The sequence below is a fragment of the Talaromyces marneffei genome, chromosome 6 (genome assembly GCF_009556855.1).
Source record: "Talaromyces marneffei chromosome 6, complete sequence".
Classification (NCBI taxonomy): Eukaryota; Fungi; Ascomycota; class Eurotiomycetes; order Eurotiales; family Trichocomaceae; genus Talaromyces; species Talaromyces marneffei.
In genome coordinates, this window is record NC_072353.1 from 1,388,308 (window position 1) to 1,415,435 (window position 27,128).

Below are 27,128 nucleotides of genomic sequence, written 5' to 3' on the forward strand. Positions count from 1 at the left end.
ATATATAGCCCAAAAAAGTACATGGCAAAAACTTTTGCTTTCCGTATAGTCTTAACGTAATGCAACCTTATCTATCAAACTCAAAGGATTTCCTCACCCCTCTCCAAATCCTCCCTGTAGAAACCCGCAACCAAAAACGCCAATTCAAGAGCCTGCTTCTCATTGAGTCTCGGATCACAAAACGTCTCATAACGCTCTGAAAGACCTTCTTCTGTCAACCCACCCGCGCCTCCGACACATTCTGTAACCGCTTCGCCTGTCAACTCAAGATGCATTCCACCCAAATAGCTACCCGCTGCTCTATGAATCTCCAACGCCTGTTTGAGCTCGGATAGGATATTAGTAAAATGTCTAGTCTTCACACCTGAAGGTGTAGATTGCGTGTTTCCGTGCATCGGGTCACATTGCCAGACCGGTAGATGGCCCGAGGCCTGTACAGCAGCGATGTGCGCGGGTAGATATTGCGCGATTTTATCCGCTCCATATCGGGATATGAGTGTAACCTTGCCGACTTCTTTAGTCGGGTTTACAGTGTTGAGCAGTTCCACGAGTTCGTCGGTCGTCATGGTAGGACCGATCTTGATGCCGATGGGATTGCTGAGGCCGCGGAAGAATTCAACATGGGCGCCTGTGACCTGGCGTGTGCGGTCTCCTATCCAGAGGAAATGTGCGGATGTGTCGTAGTAACCCTTTGATATCGCGGCGGATGAGCCTCGGCGGAGTCGTTCGTCTCTGGATTCGGTGGGTGAGGGGAAGGCTTCTGGTGGGTGACGCAAGAGACGGGTGAAACATTGCTCGTATTCTAGAGACAACCCTTCGTGACTTGTGTAAATATCAGCTGTTGCAACGCGACGATCTTGGTCAACGCCAACTGTGTGCATGAACCGTAGGGCATCCGTCACCGCGTTGGTGATTTTCTCGTATTTTTGTTTGATCGATGGTGCAATGATATGCCCCAAGCCCCAGTCTAGAGGAGAGTGAAGATCGGCAATGCCGGACGCTAATGCGGCACGAAGGTAGTTTAAAGTTGCAGCGGAGTGGAAGTATGCTGATACTAGGCGTGATGGGTCTGGCTTCCGTGATTCGGGGGTTGCGTCGAAGCCGTTTATGTTGTCACCGCGGAAAGAGGGCATTGTGACGCCGTTGATTGTTTCGTTTGGGCTTGAGCGGGGTCTTTTATCGTCAGTTTTATACATATATATCTATATATCTGGTGATAGCATAACTTACTTGGCAAATTGACCGGCTATTCGTGCAATACGGACGACTGGTTTGTTGGCTCCTTTATAGCAGTCAGTGGCACTGTGATAAACCATGATTCAAAGCATGGGTAGTCATACCCCAGACCAAGACCAGACTCATTTGCAAAAGCAACTTAACCTTTGCCTCAATTGTGTCTTGGTTACAATAATCAAAAAGCTCTGCACAGTCGCCTATAAAAGTCACACCAGTATTAGCGAGTGGAAATTGTATCGTGCAAGTCGGCCAACGTACCGCCCTGAAGCACGAAAGCTTTCCCGAGAGCTGCATTCCGCAGACTGTTTTTCAAATGGACAATCTGTATTGCGTGAGCTGTGAATACAAGACCTCGAATTGATTGCTGCTATGTTTCGCTGCGGGATGCCATACCTCGTGCGGGGTTACCAATGGCGGCAGCCTTTGCAGTTTTACCAATGCTGCGTCGACAGCTTCAGGGTCATCGTATGTGACATCTTGTTTGATTGGTTTCGAGGTCCAGGCTGGTTGATGCAAGAACTTTTAGTGACATGATCAAAACAAATACCCAGAGCTTTTTGACCGGGGACATACACGTTGGACTCCATTCCGCCATGGCTATGTTACAACCGAATTGAATCTCTGACTTGGATATCTCAATTGATTTTATTTGAGCGCTGGAAGCTATTCGTGTGATAATCGTCCGAGAGGAACGTTGGAAAAACCGGTGAGTCACCGCGGGATGCCCCTAAGTACGGTAGTATCCGTATGTATGAGGAGGCCCTCAAGGAGAAATTCTTGAGTAATCAAGACAGTTCTAGGCCGCTGGCGCAATCATATATCGAGACCGTAACTCAATTCTAAAATGTCAAAACACAACAAACATCTGCAGAGGGATGGAAATTGTAGAAAAGAAAAGATGTTTCAAAGAATGATCCGATGTATGAGCAAATGAATAGCCGGCGATAACCGTGTCAAGTGGTGCCGGACAGCTATGAGCTTAGCTCCCGAATCGGGTTTAGCGTTACCCCACCGACAATAACCTCCAGCAGCAGCTACCTCCTCCATGTTCAAAACAACCACAAAATCAAAGAATATATCAAGCTGAGAAGAAGAAGAAGAAGAAGAAGAAGAAGAAAATGGCAGACAACATCCCCTCTGCCGCCGAAGGAGAAGAAAACCGCCTCCCCGCCAACGCTGAAGACCGCAAAGCTGCCGCCGCCCTTAACTCGCTCAACGATAACGAAATCTCACAAGATGCCAGTGACAAGCTCTCACCTGCTGCTGCGCAGGAAGCGTTGGGGAAGGCTATGAGCCGATTAGAGATTGCTTCGGGAGGTGCCGCTGGAAAGACGGGGGGAGCTACTAAGTCTACTACGGGCGCGGCGGAGACTGCGGTCAAGAAGAAGGCGGTTAAGATTGTGGCGGAGGATGTCACATTGCTCGTATGACGGCCCTTGATCTTTGAGGAATTGGCGAATGCTAATGGGAGTTCGGATGGAATAGGTTGAGGAACTTGACCTTACCAAAAATAAAGCTACCGAGCTACTTAGGTCGCATGACGGGGATGCCAAAGAAGCTATTCGAGCTTTCCTCACGCCGTCGATTGCAGCTTAAGCTTGACGAAAAACATGATACATAACGAACCAGACCGAATCAAGAAGACGTTATAAACGGATGATTCATGTGGTGGGATAAAAATGTAGACATTTCCCAGCGGATGGATATCAAATGCCAACAGTTGGACTGCACCGGAATGACTGAAGCGACATTGCATACAATGAACGAATGAATGACGAAAGTAACGATGATTACGAAACTTTGAACCAAATGAGACGAGGATAACGAAGTATCTACGATACGATTAAATAGAAACAAAATGATTCTTGAACGCCAACTATAGGTACATTCTTGCTTTGTTGCTGGCTTATAGTGACAAATATGTAATCAAAATGATATATCCAAGCAAAATCCTGCTATGTATCCAGCCATAGAAGCATGAATAGTCTATCGTCTTTCCTCCTCACTCTCCGAGTTCAATAAAGCTTCCTCTTGAATAATCTTCCTCTGAATTCCCTCACCTTCGAATATCGACCAGCTAACAAGCCAACCCAACAACGCTTCCACCGCCAATGCCCACCAGACAGCACCAATAATATTATGCGACAATCCCAAACTCAGTCCCAATCCACCAAGGAATGGCCCAAGAGTCCGAGAACCACTGGAAATACTCTGTGCCACGCCATGAATAGTCCCAAGAACGGATGGATCAGAGACGGAGTTGTTAACCAGGATAATCGCCGCGGGAAGCACAAATGTCCTCGAAAGAACTTGCAATGCCACCACAAAACTGAATGAAGGCCAAATCAGGTATTGAGCGCCTCTCGGAATGAGGACCAAAAATGGCATGAGGGTATATGCCAATGGAGATAAAGGCAAGAAACTGCGCAGGGATCTCAAAGTGCCGAGCCGGAATTGAACACGTGGATAGACAAACAGTTGTAGCGGTAAACCGATAAGGCCAATGACTGAAGTAGCGATACCGACTTGTTGGGTCGTTAAGCCAAGGCCGCCGTTGAAGTGGAAGAAGCCTCTGCGACTGTCCTCTGGGGCGCGGGGAGTTGGTAAGAAGACGAAAGTCATCGCGTTGAACGCGCTGGTGTGCATTGCTAGGAGGGAGTGGGTGAGGACCGTTAGGACAACGTTTCGGGTGAGGAGTTGTTTCCAGGTGGACCTTTTGTGTGCTATAGGCAGAGGTTCGGGGTGCCGCATTGTTGTTGCATTGGGAGGAACTGCTTCGTCATCATCTTCGAGAAAGACGGATCTTTCATCGTCGTCTAGTCGACGATATCTGTATCCCTGGTTGCGTCTGAATCTTTTGGCTATTGTGCTGCCCATGGCCCGGCCCCAGTCTGGTCGATGTCTGAGTACTTCGTGAGTCTGCTCTCATTAGTGACATGACAGGTCAAACGGAAGGGAAGGTGATTGACGAACCTCCTCTAAGCCAAAGAAAATCCCAGCCCATGCCGAAATAATGAAGACCGCGCTGACAAGATTCGGAAGCGCATAAGGCCAATGCCGCATCCACCATATCCCATCTTTACCACCAAGCAAAGAACCCGGTCCAAAAAGGCCGGGGAAACTGGTGACAGGCTCTGCCAGAAACCCACCTAGACTAGGTCCTATAATCACACCAACATTGAAGCACATTGGCAACAACAGGAACGCGCGGGATTGGAATCTACCATTGTTAGCCAACTGTAGGTACATAGGGAAGCGTAAAGGGCATACTTCTTCTCAACAATAATCTCCGAAATCATCGTCCTCATAACCCCAACATTACTATTCATCAACCCACCCAAAATCCGAAATATAATTGCCGCCGTAAAAGACCTCGAAAACCCGAACCCGACGCATGATATCAGCGTCCCAAACAAACCCACAAGTAAAACTCGTTTCCTGCCGACCCGGTGCGAATCAGCTGCTCTCCCCCACCATACAGAAGTCAGGAACTGTGCGGCTGTGAAACTGCCTTGGAAGATACCGGCTTGTCGAGAGATGGCTGAGTCCGGAAGTGAGGAGTCGAATGATTTGAGTTGGTAGAAAAGATAGGCCTGAAGTGAGGTCTGAGTTAGAGGTTCTGATAATCGGGCCAGGACGAGGATAAGTAGTTGACTCTTTTTGGGGAGTTGGCTCCATGATATTGGTTTCTCTTTCTCTTCTGATTCTGGCTCTGACCCGCGCCCGGAGCCATCATCGTTATTGATATTGCCATTTAGTATTATGTTATGTCCATTTTGTATCAGCCGATTGTCGTTATTCTCGTCGTTGAGGTTATCAGCGACATATTCCTCGTTCTCTACCTCCAACAGCGGCGGCGTCGGCAAATCTTCCTCTTCGATTACATATTGTGGTTCTAAATATTCAGTATCTTGGCCCGTGTTCGAAGTCATTCATATACAACCAGACAGGGTTCTATCTTTACGAAGATAATTGTAATCGGCGAGCGAATGAATGTATGAAGAGGAAGAGAGCGGGCAGAAGCAGAGGTGTCGCAGTCTAGCACGTAATCCTCCACTTTTAGTACGGCGTCGTTCGGCCTGCATTGCCGAGTCCTCCATGCAAACAATCACCAATCTCAACCTCAACACCACGAACAACCGCTCATCGTGTAGCTATTGAAGAGAAGGATGACAATAATGAAGAGGAATTCAAATCAAAAACTCGTCGTCGGCGATGACAGCTGCGCGAAAAGCAAACCTCTGAGATGATTAAACATGCATGCAACTCGTCGTCCTTAATTTCTATTTGGTGATATTCAGGCGAAGCTTGGTCATTCTACAGACCCTATCGGTAGAGTTAGGTGGACTATACCTAAGAACAATTTGGTTATAATAAGTTTCTTTGCATCGTCTCATGGTGTAGAATACTGAAACAGAAAATGGACCACTATACCGCCCCGTTAGGGGGTGGTTTTGTATTCCAGTGATACAATCCTGAGTAAGACTTGCCAATATGACTTTAGAAACACAAGTAAGGTTATTGCGCGAACAACGTACGATATTGGTGGTGGTGCCATACAGATGGTATAGAAAGAACTACGGCAAGTAAGCTGACCGCTGGCCAGTACGGTAGGTATACGGTAAGCTGTTGTGTGAGATTGACTGACTAGATTGAGATAGTTACAGGACATAGGTCAGCAATGTGCTTTTTTACTTTATCTGAATGGGGGGAAAGTATTGAAAAAATAAAAAAAAAATTATTGTAATAAATACAACTACTGCAGCTGGGACTCGAACCCAGGTCACGGTCTAACACCCACTTGATGACTTTTGTCGATGGGAGGACCGTATCGTAACCCCTTGACCACTGCAGTGAAACTGTTGGTATCCGTCTAATTGCGAGTATCTCAATCACTGGTAGCCTTAATGTTTTGTTCTTCGGTTATGAGTGACAATAGGATCATTAGCACTTACTAGGCCTAGGTATTGAGGGTAGGTTGCGCTAGCTAGCCATACGGTCGACCATCTTGTCCTTTTCTTGTAGCGGAGGATGTCTTGTTATTCTACTGGTACCTATACCGGGCGGTAGCTGACTACCATATACTCTACCGGTACCTAGAGAGAGGGTGACCGGCCTACTTATGGATTTCTCTTGCTCTCGGACATGCTCAGCTTTGAGATCATATGAATGGCTATCTCACTGTTTAACCTCTCATGAACTAACTAGTTAACTACAATCTAGGCCGGATAGTTTGAGTACCCTCCCATGCATCCCCTCCCTCCAGAACAGACCAGCTCTTCACAGCTCCCGGCTCGACACACACCATCCCTTTATACTCCTCATCACCAAAGTCACTCATCTTCTTGGCGTTCTCCACCCATGGGTTCCAGACCGTCACAGTATTGAGTTCCTTGCGATTGATTGTGAATAGAGGCTGTCCGTTTTCGACAATACTGACGGGATCCGAGGGGTCAACGTCAAGGTAGACGCGATCAGTTTCGCCGGTGATGGTAATTTCATTGGTGGTTTCGGTCTTCTCTTTCTTATCGTCGACCTTGTCGATGTATATTTTATTCTGAAGGTTTGTGACCGCGATTTTGGAGACGTCCTGAAGATACCACGAGTCAATATTGTTTCATCATGAAGTCAAGGAGTGCAACTCACGGGAACCTTGAAATAATTATGCAACAGAACGTGGAAATCAAACGATTCCGATCCCTTATTCTGCACCTGCAAAGAAGTCTCTAACCTATCCGGACTAAGAGTGACGCTATACACAAGTCCAAACTCATACGGCCAGGCCTTGCGGAACTCCTCGGAAATCATGCTCGAGGACAATCCGAAATCCAGCTTGACCGTTGTATCTGCCTTGTTGCCCAAAGACTCGGAAGATGATTTACCCAGGTACTCCCAGTTTGAGGAACGCGCGAAACCGTGTTGAGGGAGACTGGAGGTGGCATGGTTTGGAGGCGGGGGGCCGAATACCTATACAAAATGCCATCATCAGAGAACAGCCATTAACTGAAAGCCCGTAGAAAAAATGCTTACAGGAAACACAACTGGAATTCCACCGCGAATAGCCTTTGATCCATCCAAAATCGCCTTGGAGCTCACAAACAATTGTTCCGCGCCGGTCGCAAGCTTCCACGAAATCACCGTTGCGCCGAACAAGTGGACAGTCACAGATTCACCGGAGGGTAGTTTTGCGTCGATGGTGCCATTGTCGTTGATATTGACGGTGGGTTGAGGGATGGAGCCTCCGATGCCGATTGAGGCGGGCTTTTTGCCGCGGTCCATGCTGATCACTGTAACAAGTAATCGATTGCGAGCTTATATGGTGGGTAGTGACTCTAGTGAGTGGATTGAGGCCGACGATGTGGATGGGACGGAATGACGGCAGACCCCGCGATTTGCTTTGTTGTTATCTTATCGGAGGGGCTAGGCAGTCTGATCAACATCAACAACACTGGAAGAAATGAAAACAGAGCAAATGGGATGAGATTATTCAGACCTCGAGGATAAGATGAAGCAGATGATCACTGTTTGAGCAACAGTTGAGATTAGATGGAATCGGAGGGGCAACAAGACTTACTTATCTCGACGTGACTAATCGGACGGATATTCCTACGAGTGACAGAAGCCCTACTCTACCATCTATTCTTGGCTTTACTACGTTCCATGAAATGGTCAGGAATTTGCAGCATAATTATGTTTCATCTACTCAATTTAAAGCTGCGACATGTGACACATTGCCGAAAAAATGAGCAATTGAATGATATCTGAGACCGTACTCATGCTTTATACGATACACTTCTCGTTCCACAGTGCGGAACAAAGCTAAAGTTCTTAGGGTGTCTCAATGGGGCCATATTAAGTAAATACTCATTCCTGAAATACTGAAAATATGCCTAGGTATACTGGCAATGCCATCGTCCTTCTGCCGAGCATCACCGAGCCGAAAATTGAGTGATTAGTATAGCTAGTCCTACCGGTACGGCCGAAGCAGTAAACTAATATAAAATGATTACTGAGCATCATGATTACTGAGCAAAATCTAAACTCAACTACGATTATGCTCACATAAGCTGTCGGTGAGGATGAGGAATTCCGAAAGATGTATTTTTGCAGAGATCCATGAATGGGCCCTTGATTATAAATAGCGGAGAACGCAATTAACGTCACGATGTCTCTCCTCATCTACAGATAACCACCACTTGAAGACCTTGATATACAGACTCAAGGGAAACCGGAAAGATTACTTACAATGCCATCAGCAAACGAGCGTCCCTTAGTGCTTGTCACCGCCGTCAACGGCTTCATCGCATCCTGGACCGCCAAAGCATTTCTCGACGCAGGCTACAATGTCCGCGGAACAACGAGATCCGCCAAATCAAGTCACTCGATGCTTGAAGCTGAACCATTCAAAACATATGCTTCTACTGGCCGATTCAGCATTGTGCAAGTCCCCGACATTACGCTTCCGGGAGCATTCGATGATGCGGTCCGCGGATGTCATGCCATTGTGCATACTGCGTCACCCATGTCTCTCAGTTTCTCAGACCCGGAACCAGTCATCAACACTGCTGTACAGGGTGTGAGATCTGTGCTTGAATCCGCACATTTGAGTGCTGGTGCGGGGTCGTCAACAGTGAAGTCATTTGTCCAACTTTCCTCTATCGCTACCGTGATTGGGAAAAAGCCAGACGATGATGCACACTATGAATTCACGGAGACTGACTGGGATAATGAGTCCGAGAACGAAGTCGCGCGTCTAGGCAAGCAGACTCCATCTATGAAGATTTACAAGGCTAGCAAGACCGCCGCCGAGCGAACAATGTGGGACTTTCAAAAGAACGAAAAGCCGACTTTTACCATGACTGCGATCAATCCTGTCTTCGTTTGGGGACCCCCGTTATTGTTCCCAGAAAACCCAGAAGATTTGAACGCGACGGCCAAGGTTGTATGGACGGTTTTCTCCGGTCAAGAAATTCCACCTCCTCTTGGCGGTTTGAATTATGCGGTTGATGTTCGAGATGTCGCTCGCTTGATGCTGTTCGCGGTCCAAGAAAAAGAGAAAGCGAGCGATCAGAGATTCATTACGGCGTCTGGAGTCAGAAGCCATCAGGCTGTTGCCGATGTTTTGCGTGAGGCATATCCGGACAGAAGGGATATCATCAAAGAAGGTAGCCCTGGAGAGGGCTATTTGCCTGATTATAGCGTTCCAAAAGATGGCCCAGGAGTCAAGGTCGATAATAGCAAGGCTGTTAGACTCACTGGGAAAGAGTGGATTACTCCTAAACAGAGTATTGTTGATGCGGCGAAGGCTCTTGAGCGTTATTTGTAGTTTACGAAAGGGATGCACGCTTGCTTACTTTAACAAAGTGTACCTCCGAGAGTATACTCATTTATGCAACTTGAAATAATTCTTGTACTCAACAGGTACATCTGAACGTCACAAACCAACACGGTCTTTTTGAAATGTACTACAAGGACCTTTTTCAACTACATAGCCCCTCATGAAAAAGAGGCAGCACAGGCTGGCCGTACAAAAGGGATTTACACACCAACAGTCCAAGTCATAAGCTAAAGTCCTATCTATGCTCATGCCGTATAGTGCTTAGTTACAAAAGCCAACAACGCCGCATTTACCTCTCCTGGACTTGATGTGTTCAGGTAATGTGCGCCACCTGGTACAATCGTCAATTCTGTCTCCTTTGCAGAAGTAAGGCGCGTAATATGATCCGCTGGAAGCTTAGTCCCGAAGATATAATCATCGGTGCCCTGTTTGTTCATATTAGTAAATCCATTTCATCCCGTTTGTTCTGAATGTCCAATGTCGACAAAACTTACCTGCAACCAATGAACCGGGCAAGCAATGTCCTTGACACGGAGGAGCAGTCCATCCCGCTCTAGAAGGCAGATGAGTGCCATTCTGACCTTCTTCCGGCTTTCATCCCCTTTGTATGTATCTTTGAAGTTCTTAGTCCAAAACTCGACTGTTTCCGGAGTGATGTTGGGTCCGAAGCCACCGACACCAGCGAATGCTCCACACCAGGCATCGTCAATAACGAAACCCGGTGTTTCCTTTTGTGCTGACCAGCCGTCATAGAATGGAAGTAACAACTGAGAAGGATTCCAAGAGCCCAGATCGCGAGATTCTGGTGATTCTGAATCGAGTGAGGTTCCGAGGAGCATGAGGCCAAGGATCTGGAGGGGGATTCCAGTAAGCGTCCATGTAATATAAGAAAGAAGTCAAAGATAAAATACGGTGACTTTATACCTTATCTGGAGCCAAAAGTGCCATGCGTGTCACAATCCAGCCACCCTGACTAACCCCAAGCGCAAACACTTTCTGAATTCCAAGTTTGTCGATAACCTGCAATGCGGTCTGAGCTGAATCCCAGTATGTAAAATGCTCAGAAGCACAGGTCGTCCCTCCGTGACCCAGAGGTTCGATCGCGAGCAGATTCATGGCATCCGTGAGCTTCGCATCATTGAACTGGTCCTTAAAGAGCTGTATATTCATGCTCATTGCTGTGATCAAGACACATGTTGGCTTGCTAGGATCGTGAGTGCCATTTGCAAAGGCGTAGTTGGCTGTGATGCCCCCGAGATGGGGAATCTGCGTCGCCTGGATGGTGATTGACATTGTAAGTTAGGGCTAAGTGGTATTAGATTGGATTCTTTCCGTCTTGTTGGCGTAGCTAGGTCCTGTATCACGGTTCACGAACCATAAGATATATTAAGAGAATAACACGAAGCAAGTCTATAAGTCCGATCATTACAGTGCGAATCCCTCATATATCTACTCGACTATTCCCCGCATCCCCACGGGGTACGGACACGGACTACCCTTTGTACACCGGCTCCGTCGGAACGGAATACGCAGGATTGTTAGTATTCACACATTTTTCCAGATTCCATGTGCTTGGGAACACCTGTTACAGAAACTGTATTCAAGAAAATGGAAACGGCTTATGTGTGCGATGATATAAAATAACTATCATTTTAGATTTATCTAGGCAAAATAGACTATTTAATTCTGGTATAACAAATCGGCCGAGGCTGCAATGTTGTTTGTGCGATGATACGAGATATCTCTCATCTTAGATCTACCTAAGCAAGATAGACACTAGTATCATGATTACTTACAAGAATTATAAACTGGTATGACAAATAATGAACAGATTATGAGCGATCCGCTGATCTGACCAACCAACATGTCACTTACCATTTTAGGGAATTTGTGACAAGGCTTACACATCAACACAAGAAGATAACCCATCACGGCATGCAGTGAGATGACAGTAGTCTAGCCATACGGCTAAGATCAATATGGAAAGTGAAGGAAAGTAATAGGGAGCCGCCCGTCTGCACCGTTTTACAGAAGACGCCCCAGTATTTACGTGGAAAAGCCAAATTTCAGGTCTATCACTTCTCCAAGAAGTCAAAGATTTCCGCGTACGCTCCAGTTGCATTCAGTGCAAAGTTTAGACCGTGGCCGGCCCCAGGATAACTGATGGCTTTGAAATCTTTGGCTTTCGCAAACACATTTGCGGCTGGATATTCGATGACATCGTCGCATCTATAGAGGCGAAAGCAGGTCAGTATGTGTTTATTAATTTTTGTTTGGTCGCAGTGACTAACTGTCCCGTGCAAAAGATAAAGTCGTATTGGCCAGCAATTACCTATTTTCGGACTGGTTAGCCAACATTGAACACTCATGGAGGAGATTTATCTAGCCTTTACCATTGCTTTCCCTGTGAATTCCGAAGGCGAGAGGTTGCTGGAGGCTCCCGTCAAGACTTCAACAAGACCTAGGGGCTGCTTGATGCTATCTGCGTATCGAACCACATTGAGATCGTAGTCTGGTTTCTTGAAAAACCTGAGAGTTCTAGCCATCAGCAAGAGAATGATAGTCGATGGTTCGAAGGATGCTTACGTATTGACATTGGAATAGATATCGACCGGTAACAGATAACCCTGTCCAAGTTAATAGGGTTATATTACTCAATTCAGAGAAATGGTTGACGAACAGTATCCAACTTTCTCCAACGGGGGTCTTCAGATGATGCAATACGTAGCTGTGCTGCTTCTACAAAACCAACCGGATTTGAGCCGTTATAACTGAAGCCTTCTTGATTGTTAGTTAAAGTTCCTAGACGGGATTTTTGAAAATGATGATCCTGCTCGCGCATACCAGTCAAAATAAGGGCATCGCAAATTTCAGGATTAGCAGCCACAGTTCCGGCCGAAATCGCACTCCCAAAACTATGTCCGACCACAACGAGAGAATCCGGCTTGCCGAGGGAACCCGTATATTTTGAAGACTTGATAGAAATAATAAGCTGCGTGGCAATTTCGATTTGAATGGGCAGTTGATTGGTGTAGCCAGAGACTCTGTTCATACCGTTAGTGAACTTTATCCTTGAATCAGGTCGAATGGTAGGAATAATAACTCACTTAGTGGATGCTCCGACCCCAAGTCTATCGTAATAGAAGATTGAGTATCCTCTATTGATGGCGTAGTCAACAAAGCTATAGTTATCGGGCTGGATTTCAGAGGCCCAATAACTGTATCATCATTAGTACAAGAAACTATAAGGAAGAACAGGCCAAATAAAAGAACGCACCGGTTGTCGAAGTTTAGACCATGAGTAGCAAAAAGCACTGTATCCTTATATGCTGCTTCTGGATCCTTAGGTGTACAAAACGTAGCGGAGATTGTGTATGATGCTGTCTGGTTCTGTTTTGTGTTCGAGAATGGGTGGTAGTCCACAGAAGCAGTACGACTACCAAAATTCGAGATCCAGTCTACTACATCGTAGTTGTCTGCGAAATATGGCATATCATAGACGAAGTTCTCAGATGTGACTGTCAAGGGGATCTTGTAGTTCTGGCATACTTTGGTTGCTGCTGAAGCAAACGTTATAGAACTTGTAAAGGTAGCGAGACTGAGAGTCAAGGTTTTCATAGTGGTGATTGAACGGAACAAGATTATCTGATAGTTGATAGTTGATTGAAATCTTGTATAAAAATGAAAAAAGCCGTAGGAAAAAGGTCAATTTATAGTAGGTATATGATGCTTTGTGTGTATGCGCACATATCCCTAGAAGTGCCACTAAGCATTCATGGAAGACAGTATTACTAGGTTCCCTTATGGAATGAATAAGTCATGCCACGAATGCAGTCCGAGTATTGAAAATCCATCGATCTAATACTTGACCAGTTAAAGCTTGATTCTATAAGCTCCGTTGCATGCGCTTGTCAGCATTGTAACACTCTAGGATTACACGTGTGCAACGACCAAGCTGTATATTATGCAGTTTGCCTTTAGTGTCGACATAATGGGAAGTTGGGCTTCGCTCAATAGGGCTGCAAACTTGGACTTTTGATAGACTGACATAGAGTTTATAATTTTCAGCAAGAAATATCCCATCATCTTATTTGAAAATATTTACAGCTCGTTATATCGGATGCGAAAGGCTTGCTCTAGGAAGAAACCAATCCAACCGCAAGTCGATTAGGAGTACAAACCCTAAAAGCATGTATCACCAACTGCGTCTGAGGGCATTGGATGCACAATTTGAGAGTGTGTAATGTATACGTTATGTCTTAATATTATCTTTACGTGGTAGGTATTTTATAACAGGTTTGACAGTCCGAAAATCTCTATTGCATCTCTAGGTAAGAGTCATCAGGGATCAATACGAGCGAACGTCCACGCTCTCGAGTGTAATTGCAAAACTCACCCTCAAGGATTAGCAATTCACGCAACGAAAACGATGTCAAAGTTCTGATTCAGTAATTTACCCTACGTAGTCAATTCAACAATTCCAAAGCAATCCCTCGAGGGTAGTAAATGATAGCATAATCAATAAATTTCTTGTATGCAGGAACATCGTTTGATCAAGTTGTAGTCGAGCGTGATCTGACCGCACAAGTAGGAGAGACTAGTCCGAAGATATTACAGGAGACACGAGTCACACGACTAATTCTATTTTCATAGGAATAGAAATTCAGAAAGATAGTTAGTTAGTTAGTTACGTTGCCCCTAGTGATTAGATAATACTGGTACCTGCAGGAACATCAAGTCCACTAATGGTATTATTAACTTCTACAGTTCCACATGCTGTTCAAACTTCACCTGCGTCTAGACAGCTTCCCGAAAGCCATAAGTTAGATTATTGTTGAAAGTAATCCGTCGTTCATCTCGTTCATCTCGTTCCCTCCGACTCCACCACTACACCCTTTTGAACGTTTTTCATCCGGTGGGTCTGAACCGTGATCTGCTTGTAAACTTTGGCTTCTTTAGGCGACCCGGGGTCTGCCTGCACGACAAACTCGAGAACAACTTGTGGAGATGGACTATTTTCTACCTTGGGTTAATCCAATGCTTAACGCACTATGCCTATAAGAATGCTAGTTTATTGACATGGTTACTCCGCAAAGTGGAAGGCGTGCAAGAGCTGACAGATGAGTTCTGGATTCAGCCTGTCAAGCTTTTTAAGAATTTTTAAGCGATCAGTGATAGGATAGGTATTGCAACAAGTTATGGTGGAACATTCATGGGTACCATATGTAAGATAAAACCCTTAGCAAGATAATCATATTACGTGGAACGGAATATTCCTTATGGCCAAACAATCTTTACCCGTACGTAGCCCAACATTATGAATGACTAAAATATAAAAAGACAGAGTAACTTAAAGAGTGAATGTAATGAATGACAAACCGGATGGCAGTCGAAGTGACATGAAAACGAGCGAATCTAGTGGACCGGAGATAGAAGCGATCTACGGGATATAGTTACATAACTTCGAGAAAATCATGTTTGCTGCTCCTCAGCAAAGTTCGCTTTACGTTCCTACGTAATCTATTTCTGAATAGATCCACTTCGATGTTGGTACCTGAGCTAGTGCAGGTACGATTCATGAATGAATATTGAAGGGAATAGTAGCCGAGCAGATTACGCGCAAAAGGGGGGGGGGGTGAAAACGGTGTTTACTATTTAACAACTGCGTCTGAAATGCAACAGGATGTTCAATGTTCAAAGTAAAACACCTATCCTAACCACCTCTCGCCATGGTTCTTCTCATTGCCCTCGCAGCGGGCTTCCTGCTCGACCAGGTCTCAGCCAATGCCCCTCTAGCCAGGACGCCGCTTGCTAGTACGCCTGTTCCTGCTCAGCCTTCGATTGTCTGTCGAACAAAATTGGGAACAGCGTCCGTGGCTGTAATCCCGACGTTCACAGTCACCCACACATCCCATGATACGCATCCGGTTGTGGTCTATTCGACGGTTCAGGATACCGTCACGGTGACACCCACCGCAACATGGCTGTCGTTCACAGACTACGCGACCATCACTGTTACAACCACCGCTGGTACAATCACTGACACTTTCTCCACGACCTCAACGAAATACACAACAGTAACGGATACGCTTACCTTACCCACAGTCACAGCCACTTCTTTGAGCACCATCTCGGTGCTTTCAACTGCCACCTCCACCATCAGCACTGTAGCAGGCTTCACCCCGATTGCAGACACCATGGCCACCCCAACAGGGCTTAAGCGAAGCCTGTCCGAGGACCCCGAGGATTCTGATGATTCTGAGGATAGCTGTCCCAACTGGGACGACGACTATCAGTATACCACAGCCGTCGAGTGTGTTGCTACTGCCGTTGTCAAGACTACGACCACCTCCACTGTCATAGGATCGCCGGCGACTGCAACTGCTGCTGAGCCGACGAGAACCACTACTGTTACTAGCACAGTGACGAGCAGCTCAACGGTCCTACCAGCCGACGCCTCTACCACGTTGAGTTACTCTACTCTCTCGACGGTCACGGAGACTTCCACCGCACGGGCAGTGACCAGCACCGTGACATCAAGCACAACAGTGACTACTGGTGTGACCACCACCTCTCTCTACGCGGCGTGTGCTACTAATAACATTGCATCTTCCCCGTTGTCCTCGGACTTTGGCTCTCAAGCCGGACAGTACATCGACGTTGTTACGTTCAGCAACATTCCTGGCCAGGACTTCGTGGTCGCATCCGTATCGTCACCATACGATTGCTGCGTCGCATGTCAGCAAAATCCCGCATGTGCATTTACGTACTCCTTTGCGTACAACCCCTCATATTGTCATATCGTTCTAACGAATTCGTGCTCGTCGAAAACTCATGGCACAGCCGGCACCACGTCTGTGGCAAACGGCGCGATGATTCTATCTAATGGGCCCTGCGGCCGTATTCTTCTCCAGTGATTCGGATGTTTTATACCAATAGATAGTTTCGGTGTTAGTGTGTGAATATGTTATTTTTGTTCTCGAGATAATATTGCTACTTCATTCGATACGGCGGTCATAAGCCTGAAGAACCATGCATCATTGTTTTCATCGTACTTCTTAGGGGAATATCATGTTCCCTATAACAAAAGATTCGTCATATAGGCCCCATAACTGAAGTCAGAGCCTATTTTATTGGCACTTTCTTCGTGTCCACCATCAGAGTAGGTTACCTTAAGCTCGAATATATCAAGGAGAAACGAAGTAACTGCAGGTGAAAAAGACCACATCCGTCGGAACATGGGAAAGGCAAGTCCGTGAGCCATTTATAATCATAAACATACTGTTTCACGGTACCATCACCAACAACCTCAACCACGTAGTCCATGGGGTGTAGTTTGAAACGAGCATCGAAATAAAAGCTCTGGACTTTGTTGTGCGTAGTTATGTACTCGGGGAAGGTGACCTTGAGAACACGCCAGCACTCACCACGCTCTTCGCAGCTCTCTATTTCGCGAGTCTGAAATTCGGGAAGAATGAAGCAGAATAGAAGAGCCATATAACCCCAAAATGCATAGCCAAAAAGGTACGTAACATGATGCTCGTCCTAGAGTGTTGTTTGACTCTACCTGACCTTTATTATGGACAACTGTCGTTTCAGAAGGAGTGTAAATGAGCGGATCTCGTGCATCCTTGATGGCATGAATTGATTTTCTTTGCAGCGTACAATTTGTAATTAGGCTCGAGTACAAATGTGACTGTCGCGTCTTTGTCGACAATTACTCCGTAAGTTTATTCTATATTGAAACATTCTATAGCTGCGTTGGTCCAATTCCTTCTGTTTTCAGTATTAACCCCACTTAAAGCTGACGGGGATTCTTGAAGCCTCCAAGGGCAACTTCCACTTTGAGTAAAAAAGATTAGACTCGGCGAATCACGAACGACCTTGATGTATAACTTGAATTCACTTAACTTGATACCTAGGTATCGCTTTGAGGTTTTACCTGTGTAGGAACTCCTGGGTGGATATATAAGTGATAGAGATAGATCCTGGATGTCCAGACCGGAGACATATTCGTGGTCAAAAATTTATGATTAGCTTCCAAGTAAACCTCAAAAAAGTTGGAGAAACAAGGAACAGAGAAAATCATCAATACAACAATCTCTTTCAAAATGATTTCGACCCACATACATTCAGAGTCGGCATTCAGCTCCGCAACGTGGGCAGATGAACTGGACATCGACGCTCTTTGTCAGAGGCATGAACCACAATTTTTCAATGTATTACGTACTTCTGGGTCTTGCTAACAGTGTGTACAATAGCTTAGACATCCAATTTGGGCAACTCACCTCATACGATGGTGTACCTTTTGGGTTCCCCGCTGCCTTTGAAGGATCTACTGGAACTAAGTCTGTTGGATCTCCGGAATCTGGTAATAATAGCTCTGGAGACGCAGATAATAACCGGATGCATCTCATGGAATCTTCCTCTACAGATATTATGCGAATGGTATGTAGGCGTTTTCATTGAAGAACAATGATTTGCAAGGGCTCCACCTCGGACTACTAACTCTGTATTACAGAGACGACGTGAGCAAAATCGTGCGGCGCAACGTGCATATCGGGAACGAAAGGAGAAAAGCTTCAAATCACTAGAGGAGAAGCTTTCGAAGTTACAAAAACGATACGATGAGCTTGCTAAACTGTACACAGACAAAGAAAGGACTATAAACAGGCTGAATCAGATGATTATGAGTCTGATTTTGGAGATTCCAGCCTTGCGCAATGAGAAGGAAGCAGAGTATTCGTAGTTGATTACAGAAAGGAATACCGAATAGGCATATTGATTTATTTTATTCTTGCTATCAACCCTATATGTTAATAAGTTATACATATTTGTATTTAGCCTGTGGAAATGTTGATTGAGGACGAGACTTGGTTGTGTATACATTCAGCTATGTTTGTATATCAGAGTATTTTTCCGACAGATATAAGATCGAGAAATGAGGAGACCTGTTGTTGCAAAGTTCTATAGTCAAGGTTTGACTTACAACTCAATTAGTCGAAGTGTTCTTGAGTATAGAGAAATGAAAACGGCGTAGCTGTTATAGATCAAGGGGGCAGGGCTAAAATGGTCTTGCCCTAGAAAGTAACTGCCAGATTAGGAAACTAACATTAAGTGGTGTTACTTCCTAAACCGGTATAGTCTATGTTGAATGTGGTTCCTGCCCTAACAGGAAAGCAGTTTAAGCCGATTCTCCCTTTTATTCTCATCAAGGCTTCTCAAGATGTCCATTCCTATCAGACAGACGCTATCCATTAACTCCAGCAAGCCAGATATCACTAAATACAATTGCATCATCCCAAAGTGCTCGTCCCGCGCAATCACAAGCACTTCCGACCCACAGGATCTGATGTAGAATCATCTTAACTTGATGCCAACTGGAAAATCCCATAAGCTTTGTTATGTCTCGTAGCGTAGAGACATACCATTTTCTTTCATTTATCCCACATGATGCAATGCCACCGAGAACCACCCCCCAGAGAAGGATCGTCGAGGAAAAGTGATGAGCGCTCTGTTGGAGAACAATCTCCAACTCCTCTTGAAGCATACGTGCAAGAGGATGCAGAGGCGCTGCTCGTGCAGGTAGTGGGAATATGACGCCAATGCTCATTACAAGACATCCAAGTCGAACAGTCTCGTACCAAGGGTAAGCCATCCGGTACGGCTCACTAAACTCACTTGCAGATGGAAGTGACAAGAGACTATGTTGAGTGAAGTTGCGCTTATCGGCGATCAGACACAAATCTACTTGCGACAGTGTCCCCTGAATATACAGCTCCAAAAGATGCAAATAGTTCTGCACTCTTTGGAACACTTTACACAAATCTAAAGGGAGACTTATCCCCAACAAGTTATGGAAACGATCCTCTATTGTTTCAAGATCTTGATCCTCCTGTTCGGCAAGGAAGCCATTATGCATCCGCATAAAAGGCATCATTGGGCGAGTAAGAGTCTTGCTGGCATATATAAGACCAGAGCTGCGCATAAGGACCAAGTTAGACTGGCTGTACGGCCAAACTTGATGCTTTGAGGGAGGAAATAGGAAAATCTTACAAAGAAAGCACAGGAGCTAGTCCTGGATACTTTATCTTTGTCAATCCCCCTCTGAGTGAAACAACCCTTAGAAGACCCGCGGTATGGACTGGATCCATCTCAAAGAAAGCGTATGTGTCCAGCCATTGCAGACTTTTGAGGGGTGCTTTAAATGGCGACATATGTTCTGCATACCACTGTGGATCATCAGAAGACCCATGCGCAAGGGTCATGATGGACATGATCACCGCATCTGACGTCGCCCGTAAAGGATCTGTGATGGCTTTGTTGACTCCCTGTATTAATTCAAGTTCCATTGCCCTCATTTCTCGCTCTTCATAATTGTTCAGCAGATTAACAGGTTTTCCACTACTCAGATATCGTACTCGCTTGTGCAAAAGGGGACCAAAAAGAAATGCTGGAAAGAGGACAGGCTCTTGCAGTGACAACGAGTACCAGTGTGATGCAGCGAGGCTGTTTCCCTGCGCATCTCGGGGTGTCATATTAGGGAGAAGGAGCGATAATGCTACAGACAGATGTTAGAACTGCAAGCGGGAGGGTTCGGCTTTTCTACTCACAATATGATATGCACTTATTAACAGTAGCCGAAGGCACTTCTGATGGATACGTCCTAAACGGATCTACATTACCAGCCCCTAGGTTGTGAATCGAAGTCGAATGGCTGTCATTTGGCCGAAAGGGAGATCTTGTGGCTGGCGGTTCTCGCCCAAGCAACTCTTCGTCGTCGTCAAGGCTAGAGGCGAAATATTCCTCCTCATTCTCAATCTCCTTTCGTTGCACAGAAATATTTTGTTTGTCGATTTGTTGCCCCATTTCCGAGTCCGAACGCTCCTTAATCTGTTGCCATGTCCACGATCCTATATGTGATCTTACGATCAAACGAGAATGCTTTTTCTCGCTTTCGGACATGGGGTAGGCATTGACGAAACGTATCGGCTTGGATTTCTGAGTTCGTGGCATCCCTAAATCGGTGTACTACTCTCGTCAGTACTCTCGCCAGAACTAGCTGGATGACTACTGACCAGACTTGTTCTTGATTATATTGAATAGTTCTTGGTCAGTACCGTGTCAAGACCGGCCGAAGATTGGCATCCATACGCCGTTATCTTGAACAATCCCTTCACGCGATGTGAAACTATTCGCAGTCCTCTTCCACGGATTCTCAACATCCATATTAATTTCGGTCGATGCAGAAGGGATTAGCTGCCAGTAGCCCCCACCGCCACAAATACTTCCATCCACAACTCGATCCAATCAACGAACCCGCTCGATATGGGCAGTTTCCAGATTAGGAAAGTTTTGCTTAGTACATGCATATTTCCTCGTCACCAATAGGAACGTTCTAGGCTTCTAGTTCTGCACCGTAGAGAGCTTGTAATCATGTCTCCAAGCAACAACAGTTAGAACTAGATGTTAACAAGACTGGTCTTTGTTGTCGTATTCGGGAATGATTCTTGGTATACATATGTATACTCGCTATCTCCTCCATGAAAATATGCGGAGGGCAAGATCCATGGATGGCATAACAGCACAGGAATGCTTTTGAAAGACATTCTTCCATCTTCGAAATGGGAGGTATCATCTTCCTATACATCCTGACCAAAAAGATGGTGAGTCTGGGAAAGCCGTTCAATTTTTATTTTGTTGTAACTTACTCTCACTTTTCTTATGGGCTAAAATGGACTTGAAGATGTAGATGCACAGCACCAGAAAGGAAAACGGAGATAAAATGCATAAAAGACGATATGAATCCGAAGTAAGTATTTATATAGTACCTAAGTACGCCGCCGCTATGCACACCTCCTAACCAACTAGCTAAGGAAGAAGTAGAGAAAGTAAACTAAATAGCATAAACAATTGAAAATCCAGGTCTAAACCTGATTTCTTCGCACGACCTCATGCGCTTCTACTCGGATATCAAACATCACATCATCGATCTCCCGCAGAATATTCCTCCCAAAAGTAACGTTCTGGATGCCAGTAAGGACTTTGCGGAGAGATCCGAGGATACTGCTGCCGGTTTGAGCGGGTTCAATAACCATGACATCGTCTGTCTGGACACCCTGAGAGATGTAATGGGGAGCCTCGTTGATTTCAGCAGCTGGTGATGGGCCAACAACATTTATCTCAGGAGAACTTTCTTCCATCACAGTATCGGTTTCGGGAGCCTGCTCTTCGACGCGCTTCTCAATCTGCTCTATGATCTGCTGTTCAACCGAGGTCGAAGTTTCCGCATCCACTACACTTTCAGCCAATGTATCGTTCTGCACATAGTATGGTTCCGCAGCTGCGGGTATCTCCTTTGTCGGGTCGCCTTCGTAGCTAGTAGTTGCAGGCCCACTGTCTAGCATGCTAATGTCTTGCATTAGAAGACTGTCTTCAGGACCAGTCTCGGAAGTTACCGCCTCGTCTGTATTCTGATTGTTAGAACCAGACTGCTTCCGCTTCTGAGCCTTCGATGTTCTATCCGATTTTGGCGGCGAGAGAGCTGGAACTCCACTAAGTCGCAAGGACCTGCGCTTTCGTTGTCTAGATCTTTTGGACTTGATAGGGGACGATGCAATCTCTCTATCAGCAGCAGAATTAAGGCGTCCACTCCTCCTATTTGATCCTGAATTGGTAGCCTTATCAGACAAGTCATCTACACTGATCTGGTTCTTGAGTGGAGATGATTGTGGAGTAGAAAGACCCCGTCTCGCAACCGATGGTTGCGGTGTAGATGGCTTTGAGGTAACAGTTTCCAATTCAAATGAACTCTCGAGTGCATTTTCCAGGCGAGGAGTCTTATCCTTCCTGACAGAGCGTCGCTTTATGCAGTCTGGTGTTGAAGCTTCCCCAATCTCGGCATTGAGCTTTCGTTTCCTAGTAATAGGTCCACGTGGTAAGTTCACGTCTGACGATTGATTGGATTCAAGATCATCTTGATCTTTCGAATCGACCGCCAACTCCAGGTCCTGCTCCAGCTGTGATGCAAGTTGTTGCTCAAACTCATCCGCATATGTGTCGGGTATCTCATCCATCACTTCACTGGGTACGGTAGGTTTATCTTGTACTTCAACATCGTTCCTCCCCGGTATGTTTGATTCTACCGCGCTTGACTTAGTCCCAATGGGCGATTCCTCCGTTGCTTTGTGGTCCGAGATCCTGGAGCTACGTCGTCTTCGGTTGTGCTTTTTCGGGCTAGGCCTACTGTTGGATTTCTTGGAAGTAGACTTTTGTAGGGACGAATCTTGTCGGGTGTGGCTTCTAGGTAAATGAGATGAGATTTCGGGGGGAGAAGAAGGTGGATCTGATTGTATATTGTCGAGAGTTTCAATGGTCAAAGCAGGGGTGACTTGTGGTGCAAGATGTCCCTGATCTCTTGTTGCAGGAGTCGGAGACGACCCTGGAAAGTCGTCGTCATTATCATGCAAATGAGCTGCCAGAGTCGGAGTCGATGGAGCTTTCAATTCGCGTACAGTGTCACGTATCTTCGGTAATTGCACTGGGGATAAGACGCCTTTTTCATCGGTCAGACCAGGAGCAGCGGGTGATGATGACCCCAGGCCATCTAGGAACATAGAAGTGGTTCCACGTTGCCTTTCTTTTACTTCATGTTGGCGTTCAGTAAGAAGCTGGCTCTCCAGGTTTGAGGACCGTGGCGAGGGATCCACGGTGACATATTGTATCTGGGAATTATCATGGCGAAGCCGCCTTCGAGGTGTGCTATCGACCTTTGGTTTTGGCAACACATGAGACTGGCCCCATTCTGTCGATTGAATAATGGGTGAGGAGCTGAACGTGGTTGGTCGTGCCTTTTGGTTATCCATCTGTCGTAAGACTCTGCCGAAATAATTTGTCAATGGTGCACTACTCGCTGTATCTTGAGACTCGACAAAGTCTGGCATCGCGATTTCCTAATAAATGAAGTCAATACTAATTTGTTATGGTCCTAGAATATAGAAATGACATACCTGTGACTCAGCTTGACGAGGTAGAGGGCATGGTAGCTGCAACTTGACCAAAGGCTTAAGTTTCTGAAGACCAGTTTGAACACCTGGAGGATAATTTGTTAAATCTTGAAGCCCAAAAGTGGAGTTCCACATTTCAATGAAACGATTCGCGGTTGATTTATGCACAGATTCCAAGCCAGCAGAAACGACTGCTTCAAAGGCATGCAGCGACGTAGTGTTATGCGGAACAGCAATCTGCAAGGCGTTTGCAACTGCCAACGACAGCGTTCGATACTATAGTCACGGTTAGTAACGTATTTCTTTAGAATTTGAGTTTTAACTCACTGCAGTAAGTAATCTGCTATCTGCACCATTTTCAGATGTAAGATAGCGAGCAGAGTCCCGTAACCACAATGCTAGTGGACTTTGGAGATACTCCAAAAGCATGTAGCGAAATTGCAAGGTACCACTTCCCAGAAGGGATGTCAAAGACTCAATTACCTCCGCGAACGGCACACTGTCAGAAGAATTGAAATGGTTATACGAATCTGCAAGGACTTTTCGAATAAGGGTCAAAAGTTTCTCAGGGAAGAAAAATGAAGACGCTTGGTTGGAGCTACTTGGCGTTGCCGGATATTTGGTTTGTTGATAATATGCAAGCGATAGCGCTTGGTTGATGAGAGCTTTGAGTGGAAGGTATGGTCGAACAAGATCCAATTGTATGAGTTTTTGAGCAATGGGCTCAATGACTAGAGTGGAGATTCCACGCTCGCCTTTCTCTATTCGGACTATCCGTATGTAGGATTCGAGCAGCGAATTCCATGTTGTGGGCGAAGTTGTGAACTGCAACCCGTGTAGGAGAACGTTCGATACATTCATGTAATCTCGTGCAATCGTACCATCTCGTTCTCTTAAGGTTTCCATTGGCAACGAACCCAAGCAGTTAACTGAAAACCTGGCCGCCGCATCCCAGATGTATGAGTCTAGCTTGGAAGCCTTCTCATTTGCTCCGTTCTCATTCAAGCTCGGTTCCGTGCATCTCTCCAAGAAGTCAAGCCGAGATCCTCTCGACTGCCGGCCTTTCGATGCGGCGTCAAGAAGACCGTCAATCAGGCTCAGGTGTGATTCGGTCGGCTCGAATGAATCGCCATAGGAGCTTATCATACGTAATATGTGCATAAAGGGTGTGTCGGAGTTGCGGTCTGTCCGTGAACGGCGATGCGTTGGTGTATTTGCAGTTTGGAAGGTTTCCTGAGAAGTTTTCAAGAGCAGAGTTTCAGTAAATGGAGAAGGTCCGATAGTCGAGACAAGCGTTGCTGCCAGATATGTGAAGCGTTCTATAAAGATATCGCCCTTATCGGTATTTAGCGAGGAAGGAGATGTTTGTCGAAGTCGTTGAAAGAATCCGAGTATGGTGGCTATTGCGTGCATCAGTTCGGATGATGGTTTGATCTCTTTGCTGGAGGCGTCCGCAAGTGCCTTGCACATATGGGTCCAGATCATCTGAATATTCGTCCAATTCGCTGAGCCCAGCAAAACTTCAAAGACTGCAATTACCGACACTATACGTGATCTGACCCACCTGCAATCGATTGGGAGTATGAAGTCGACTTCGATTCTGGGCACCTCGTGGATCTTATTTTCGGTCCAGATCTTTGATTGTGACGCCCATAAGAGAGATGCTAAAGCTTTACAGGCCGCATCATTCAGCTGTGGACTGCTGGAGAAAACATTGGCAAACGGCTGGGCAATGTACTCTTCCCAGATAAAATCGATGTGATCAAATGGGTTGTTTGGACGGAAAGAATAGTACAGAAGGTTGTAGTAACTGGAAAGAAATAAAGGGTTGGCGCTTGTACCAGCCTTGTCACTGCGCTTGCGTTCAGAATTGGAAAGAATGGGCCTTGTAAGCATCTTAAGCATGCTCCGGCTAGTGGATTCGTTACAAGTGACCATGTAGACAAACTTGTTCCATCCAATGATAGCCTGTGACTTGATTGCAGACTCGCTGCAATTGAAGCATCTTTGTAAAACAAGAACCCATTCCTTGAAGTACTCCCAATGCTCGATGTTGAACCGCTTGCTTCTCAAGAGCAAGACGATAATGCTCCAAATTTGTGGCACATGCACTCCACTATCCGAAGGAGACATCATACGGCTCATCCGATCACATATTTCTGAAACAAGTTTCCTACCTTCAGAGATTTCTTTGTTGAAGATGTCCAGGATGGTCTTCGAAATGACTATGTTGGGCCCCAATACCAAGGCAGTTTGATTACCGAGAACTAACGCTTTCGATCGCGTGTCTTTGACGGGGTGAAGCAGACCGGAGATGAGGTGTTCGACCCATAATGATGCTTGCGAAGCCATGACAGTCTTTGACTGGCCAAGTAATCTGGTATAAACCCCCAACCGTTGTGAGATAATACCATTTCCATTCACACGATCAGTGATATCGTTCAACACAGCTAGCACCCGTGTAATCCGCGAATTGGTCATTACCTTAGCGGAGAAATTCTGGGTATAGAGGATGTGAACATAATGGTTGAGAATGGCCTTGGAAAATTTGCCTTCTTGCAGAACGCTCAATGCATGATCGATGATGAAGATCTTAAAATCGTCGGGTATTTGAGACGCCAATTGCTGGCTCCAAATGATGTATATTCCCAGCTTCAACGCATTAGTCACCAGATTGGTTTCGACGACATCTCCTTTGCCCAAGTCACGGCTGATGTCACGCTGTACAAACTGCAACAGAATCCCTACTTTCGAGGACATGTCTTCCTGCTCGGAAATATTGTCATATGCCTTCAAAGCACCCAACAGCTGCATGTAGGCGTCTACCCTCGAACTAAGAGATTCTCCAGCTAACTGTTGTGTGGTTGACTCCAAAAGCACGCCGAAAGACTGCGGCTGGCTTTCTTCTATAGGGACCATATCCGCAGTTGTTGTCTTGAGGATTGACTTGGCCGGCTTGCATTCGTTCGAGGGAGGAATGGGTCGTACTTCGTTGCTCGACATCGATGCGCGGCTGGAGAAAGTCGGAGGTTTAATGTAGCTCGTGATCGGCGAGAAGTTGACTTTCTTGTTGTTCGACCTCAGTATCGCGGACTCGGCCGTCGAAGATGGGGATTCCCCTGGCGTATTGAGCATATTCGGTCGGTTGGAGACGATTCCTGCATCTCGTAATGCGAAACTATGTGATGCCTTTGGGGGAGTCGGCGGACGAGCCGGATAGGCGCCTAGAACCTCCACCATGGTTCAACCGTGGGTGAAGAAAAAGATCGCAAACGAAGCAATAGGAGAGCATCGACCATTGCTGAACACGATCATAGAGGAGAATTACAACGAGAGAGTACCCATGGTATTGCAGGGTTGAAGATGAAAAGGGATAGATGAAGGGGAACGTAACCCTGGATCTAGGATGGGTGTTGGTTGGTGGTTGTGAGTCTCAAAAATGAGAGAGAGGAGAGTTTGTTGACCTGTCAATCGATCCATAATCTCACTGGATGACGCGAAATCGCGGGAGGAAATCGCGACGGGAGAGAGCGGCGGCGCGTTAAGTG

The 27,128-nt window shown here is 46.0% G+C and overlaps 11 protein-coding genes across 11 annotated transcripts; 4 read left to right on the plus strand and 7 right to left on the minus strand.

Annotated features, from left to right (window-relative positions):
* Nucleotides 1–80: 80 nt before the first annotated feature.
* On the minus strand, nt 81–1,831 carry EYB26_008014 (uncharacterized protein; the record flags this gene model as incomplete). Its single annotated transcript, XM_054267273.1, has 6 exons — nt 81–1,173; nt 1,231–1,282; nt 1,341–1,433; nt 1,495–1,558; nt 1,630–1,739; nt 1,810–1,831. The coding sequence occupies 6 exons, from the start codon at nt 1,829–1,831 to the stop codon at nt 81–83; spliced, it is 1,434 nt and encodes a 477-aa protein (XP_054123248.1).
* Nucleotides 1,832–2,354: 523 nt separating this feature from the next.
* On the plus strand, nt 2,355–2,832 carry EYB26_008015 (uncharacterized protein; the record flags this gene model as incomplete). The annotated part of the gene is made up of 2 exons (XM_054267274.1): nt 2,355–2,660; nt 2,722–2,832. 2 exons carry the CDS (start codon nt 2,355–2,357, stop codon nt 2,830–2,832), a joined length of 417 nt encoding a protein of 138 aa, XP_054123249.1.
* A 390-nt stretch (nt 2,833–3,222) lies between these two features.
* Nucleotides 3,223–5,168, minus strand: EYB26_008016 (uncharacterized protein; the record flags this gene model as incomplete). Its single annotated transcript, XM_054267275.1, has 3 exons — nt 3,223–4,155; nt 4,210–4,456; nt 4,507–5,168. The coding sequence occupies 3 exons, from the start codon at nt 5,166–5,168 to the stop codon at nt 3,223–3,225; spliced, it is 1,842 nt and encodes a 613-aa protein (XP_054123250.1).
* A 1,280-nt stretch (nt 5,169–6,448) lies between these two features.
* EYB26_008017 (uncharacterized protein) lies at nt 6,449–7,515 on the minus strand (the record flags this gene model as incomplete). The annotated part of the gene is made up of 3 exons (XM_054267276.1): nt 6,449–6,826; nt 6,883–7,203; nt 7,267–7,515. The coding sequence occupies 3 exons, from the start codon at nt 7,513–7,515 to the stop codon at nt 6,449–6,451; spliced, it is 948 nt and encodes a 315-aa protein (XP_054123251.1).
* A 967-nt stretch (nt 7,516–8,482) lies between these two features.
* Nucleotides 8,483–9,562, plus strand: EYB26_008018 (uncharacterized protein; the record flags this gene model as incomplete). The annotated part of the gene is made up of 1 exon (XM_054267277.1): nt 8,483–9,562. The coding sequence occupies one exon, from the start codon at nt 8,483–8,485 to the stop codon at nt 9,560–9,562; it is 1,080 nt and encodes a 359-aa protein (XP_054123252.1).
* Nucleotides 9,563–9,819: 257 nt separating this feature from the next.
* On the minus strand, nt 9,820–10,867 carry EYB26_008019 (uncharacterized protein; the record flags this gene model as incomplete). The annotated part of the gene is made up of 3 exons (XM_054267278.1): nt 9,820–9,999; nt 10,069–10,425; nt 10,499–10,867. 3 exons carry the CDS (start codon nt 10,865–10,867, stop codon nt 9,820–9,822), a joined length of 906 nt encoding a protein of 301 aa, XP_054123253.1.
* A 782-nt stretch (nt 10,868–11,649) lies between these two features.
* Nucleotides 11,650–13,192, minus strand: EYB26_008020 (uncharacterized protein; the record flags this gene model as incomplete). The annotated part of the gene is made up of 8 exons (XM_054267279.1): nt 11,650–11,803; nt 11,866–11,906; nt 11,968–12,103; nt 12,161–12,201; nt 12,255–12,352; nt 12,419–12,618; nt 12,682–12,792; nt 12,852–13,192. The coding sequence occupies 8 exons, from the start codon at nt 13,190–13,192 to the stop codon at nt 11,650–11,652; spliced, it is 1,122 nt and encodes a 373-aa protein (XP_054123254.1).
* A 2,111-nt stretch (nt 13,193–15,303) lies between these two features.
* Nucleotides 15,304–16,491, plus strand: EYB26_008021 (uncharacterized protein; the record flags this gene model as incomplete). The annotated part of the gene is made up of 1 exon (XM_054267280.1): nt 15,304–16,491. The coding sequence occupies one exon, from the start codon at nt 15,304–15,306 to the stop codon at nt 16,489–16,491; it is 1,188 nt and encodes a 395-aa protein (XP_054123255.1).
* Nucleotides 16,492–17,685: 1,194 nt separating this feature from the next.
* On the plus strand, nt 17,686–18,323 carry EYB26_008022 (uncharacterized protein; the record flags this gene model as incomplete). The annotated part of the gene is made up of 3 exons (XM_054267281.1): nt 17,686–17,771; nt 17,836–18,022; nt 18,096–18,323. The coding sequence occupies 3 exons, from the start codon at nt 17,686–17,688 to the stop codon at nt 18,321–18,323; spliced, it is 501 nt and encodes a 166-aa protein (XP_054123256.1).
* A 501-nt stretch (nt 18,324–18,824) lies between these two features.
* Nucleotides 18,825–20,590, minus strand: EYB26_008023 (uncharacterized protein; the record flags this gene model as incomplete). The annotated part of the gene is made up of 3 exons (XM_054267282.1): nt 18,825–19,554; nt 19,631–20,135; nt 20,188–20,590. The coding sequence occupies 3 exons, from the start codon at nt 20,588–20,590 to the stop codon at nt 18,825–18,827; spliced, it is 1,638 nt and encodes a 545-aa protein (XP_054123257.1).
* A 911-nt stretch (nt 20,591–21,501) lies between these two features.
* EYB26_008024 (uncharacterized protein) lies at nt 21,502–26,820 on the minus strand (the record flags this gene model as incomplete). The annotated part of the gene is made up of 3 exons (XM_054267283.1): nt 21,502–23,526; nt 23,584–23,856; nt 23,908–26,820. The coding sequence occupies 3 exons, from the start codon at nt 26,818–26,820 to the stop codon at nt 21,502–21,504; spliced, it is 5,211 nt and encodes a 1,736-aa protein (XP_054123258.1).
* Nucleotides 26,821–27,128: the final 308 nt, after the last annotated feature.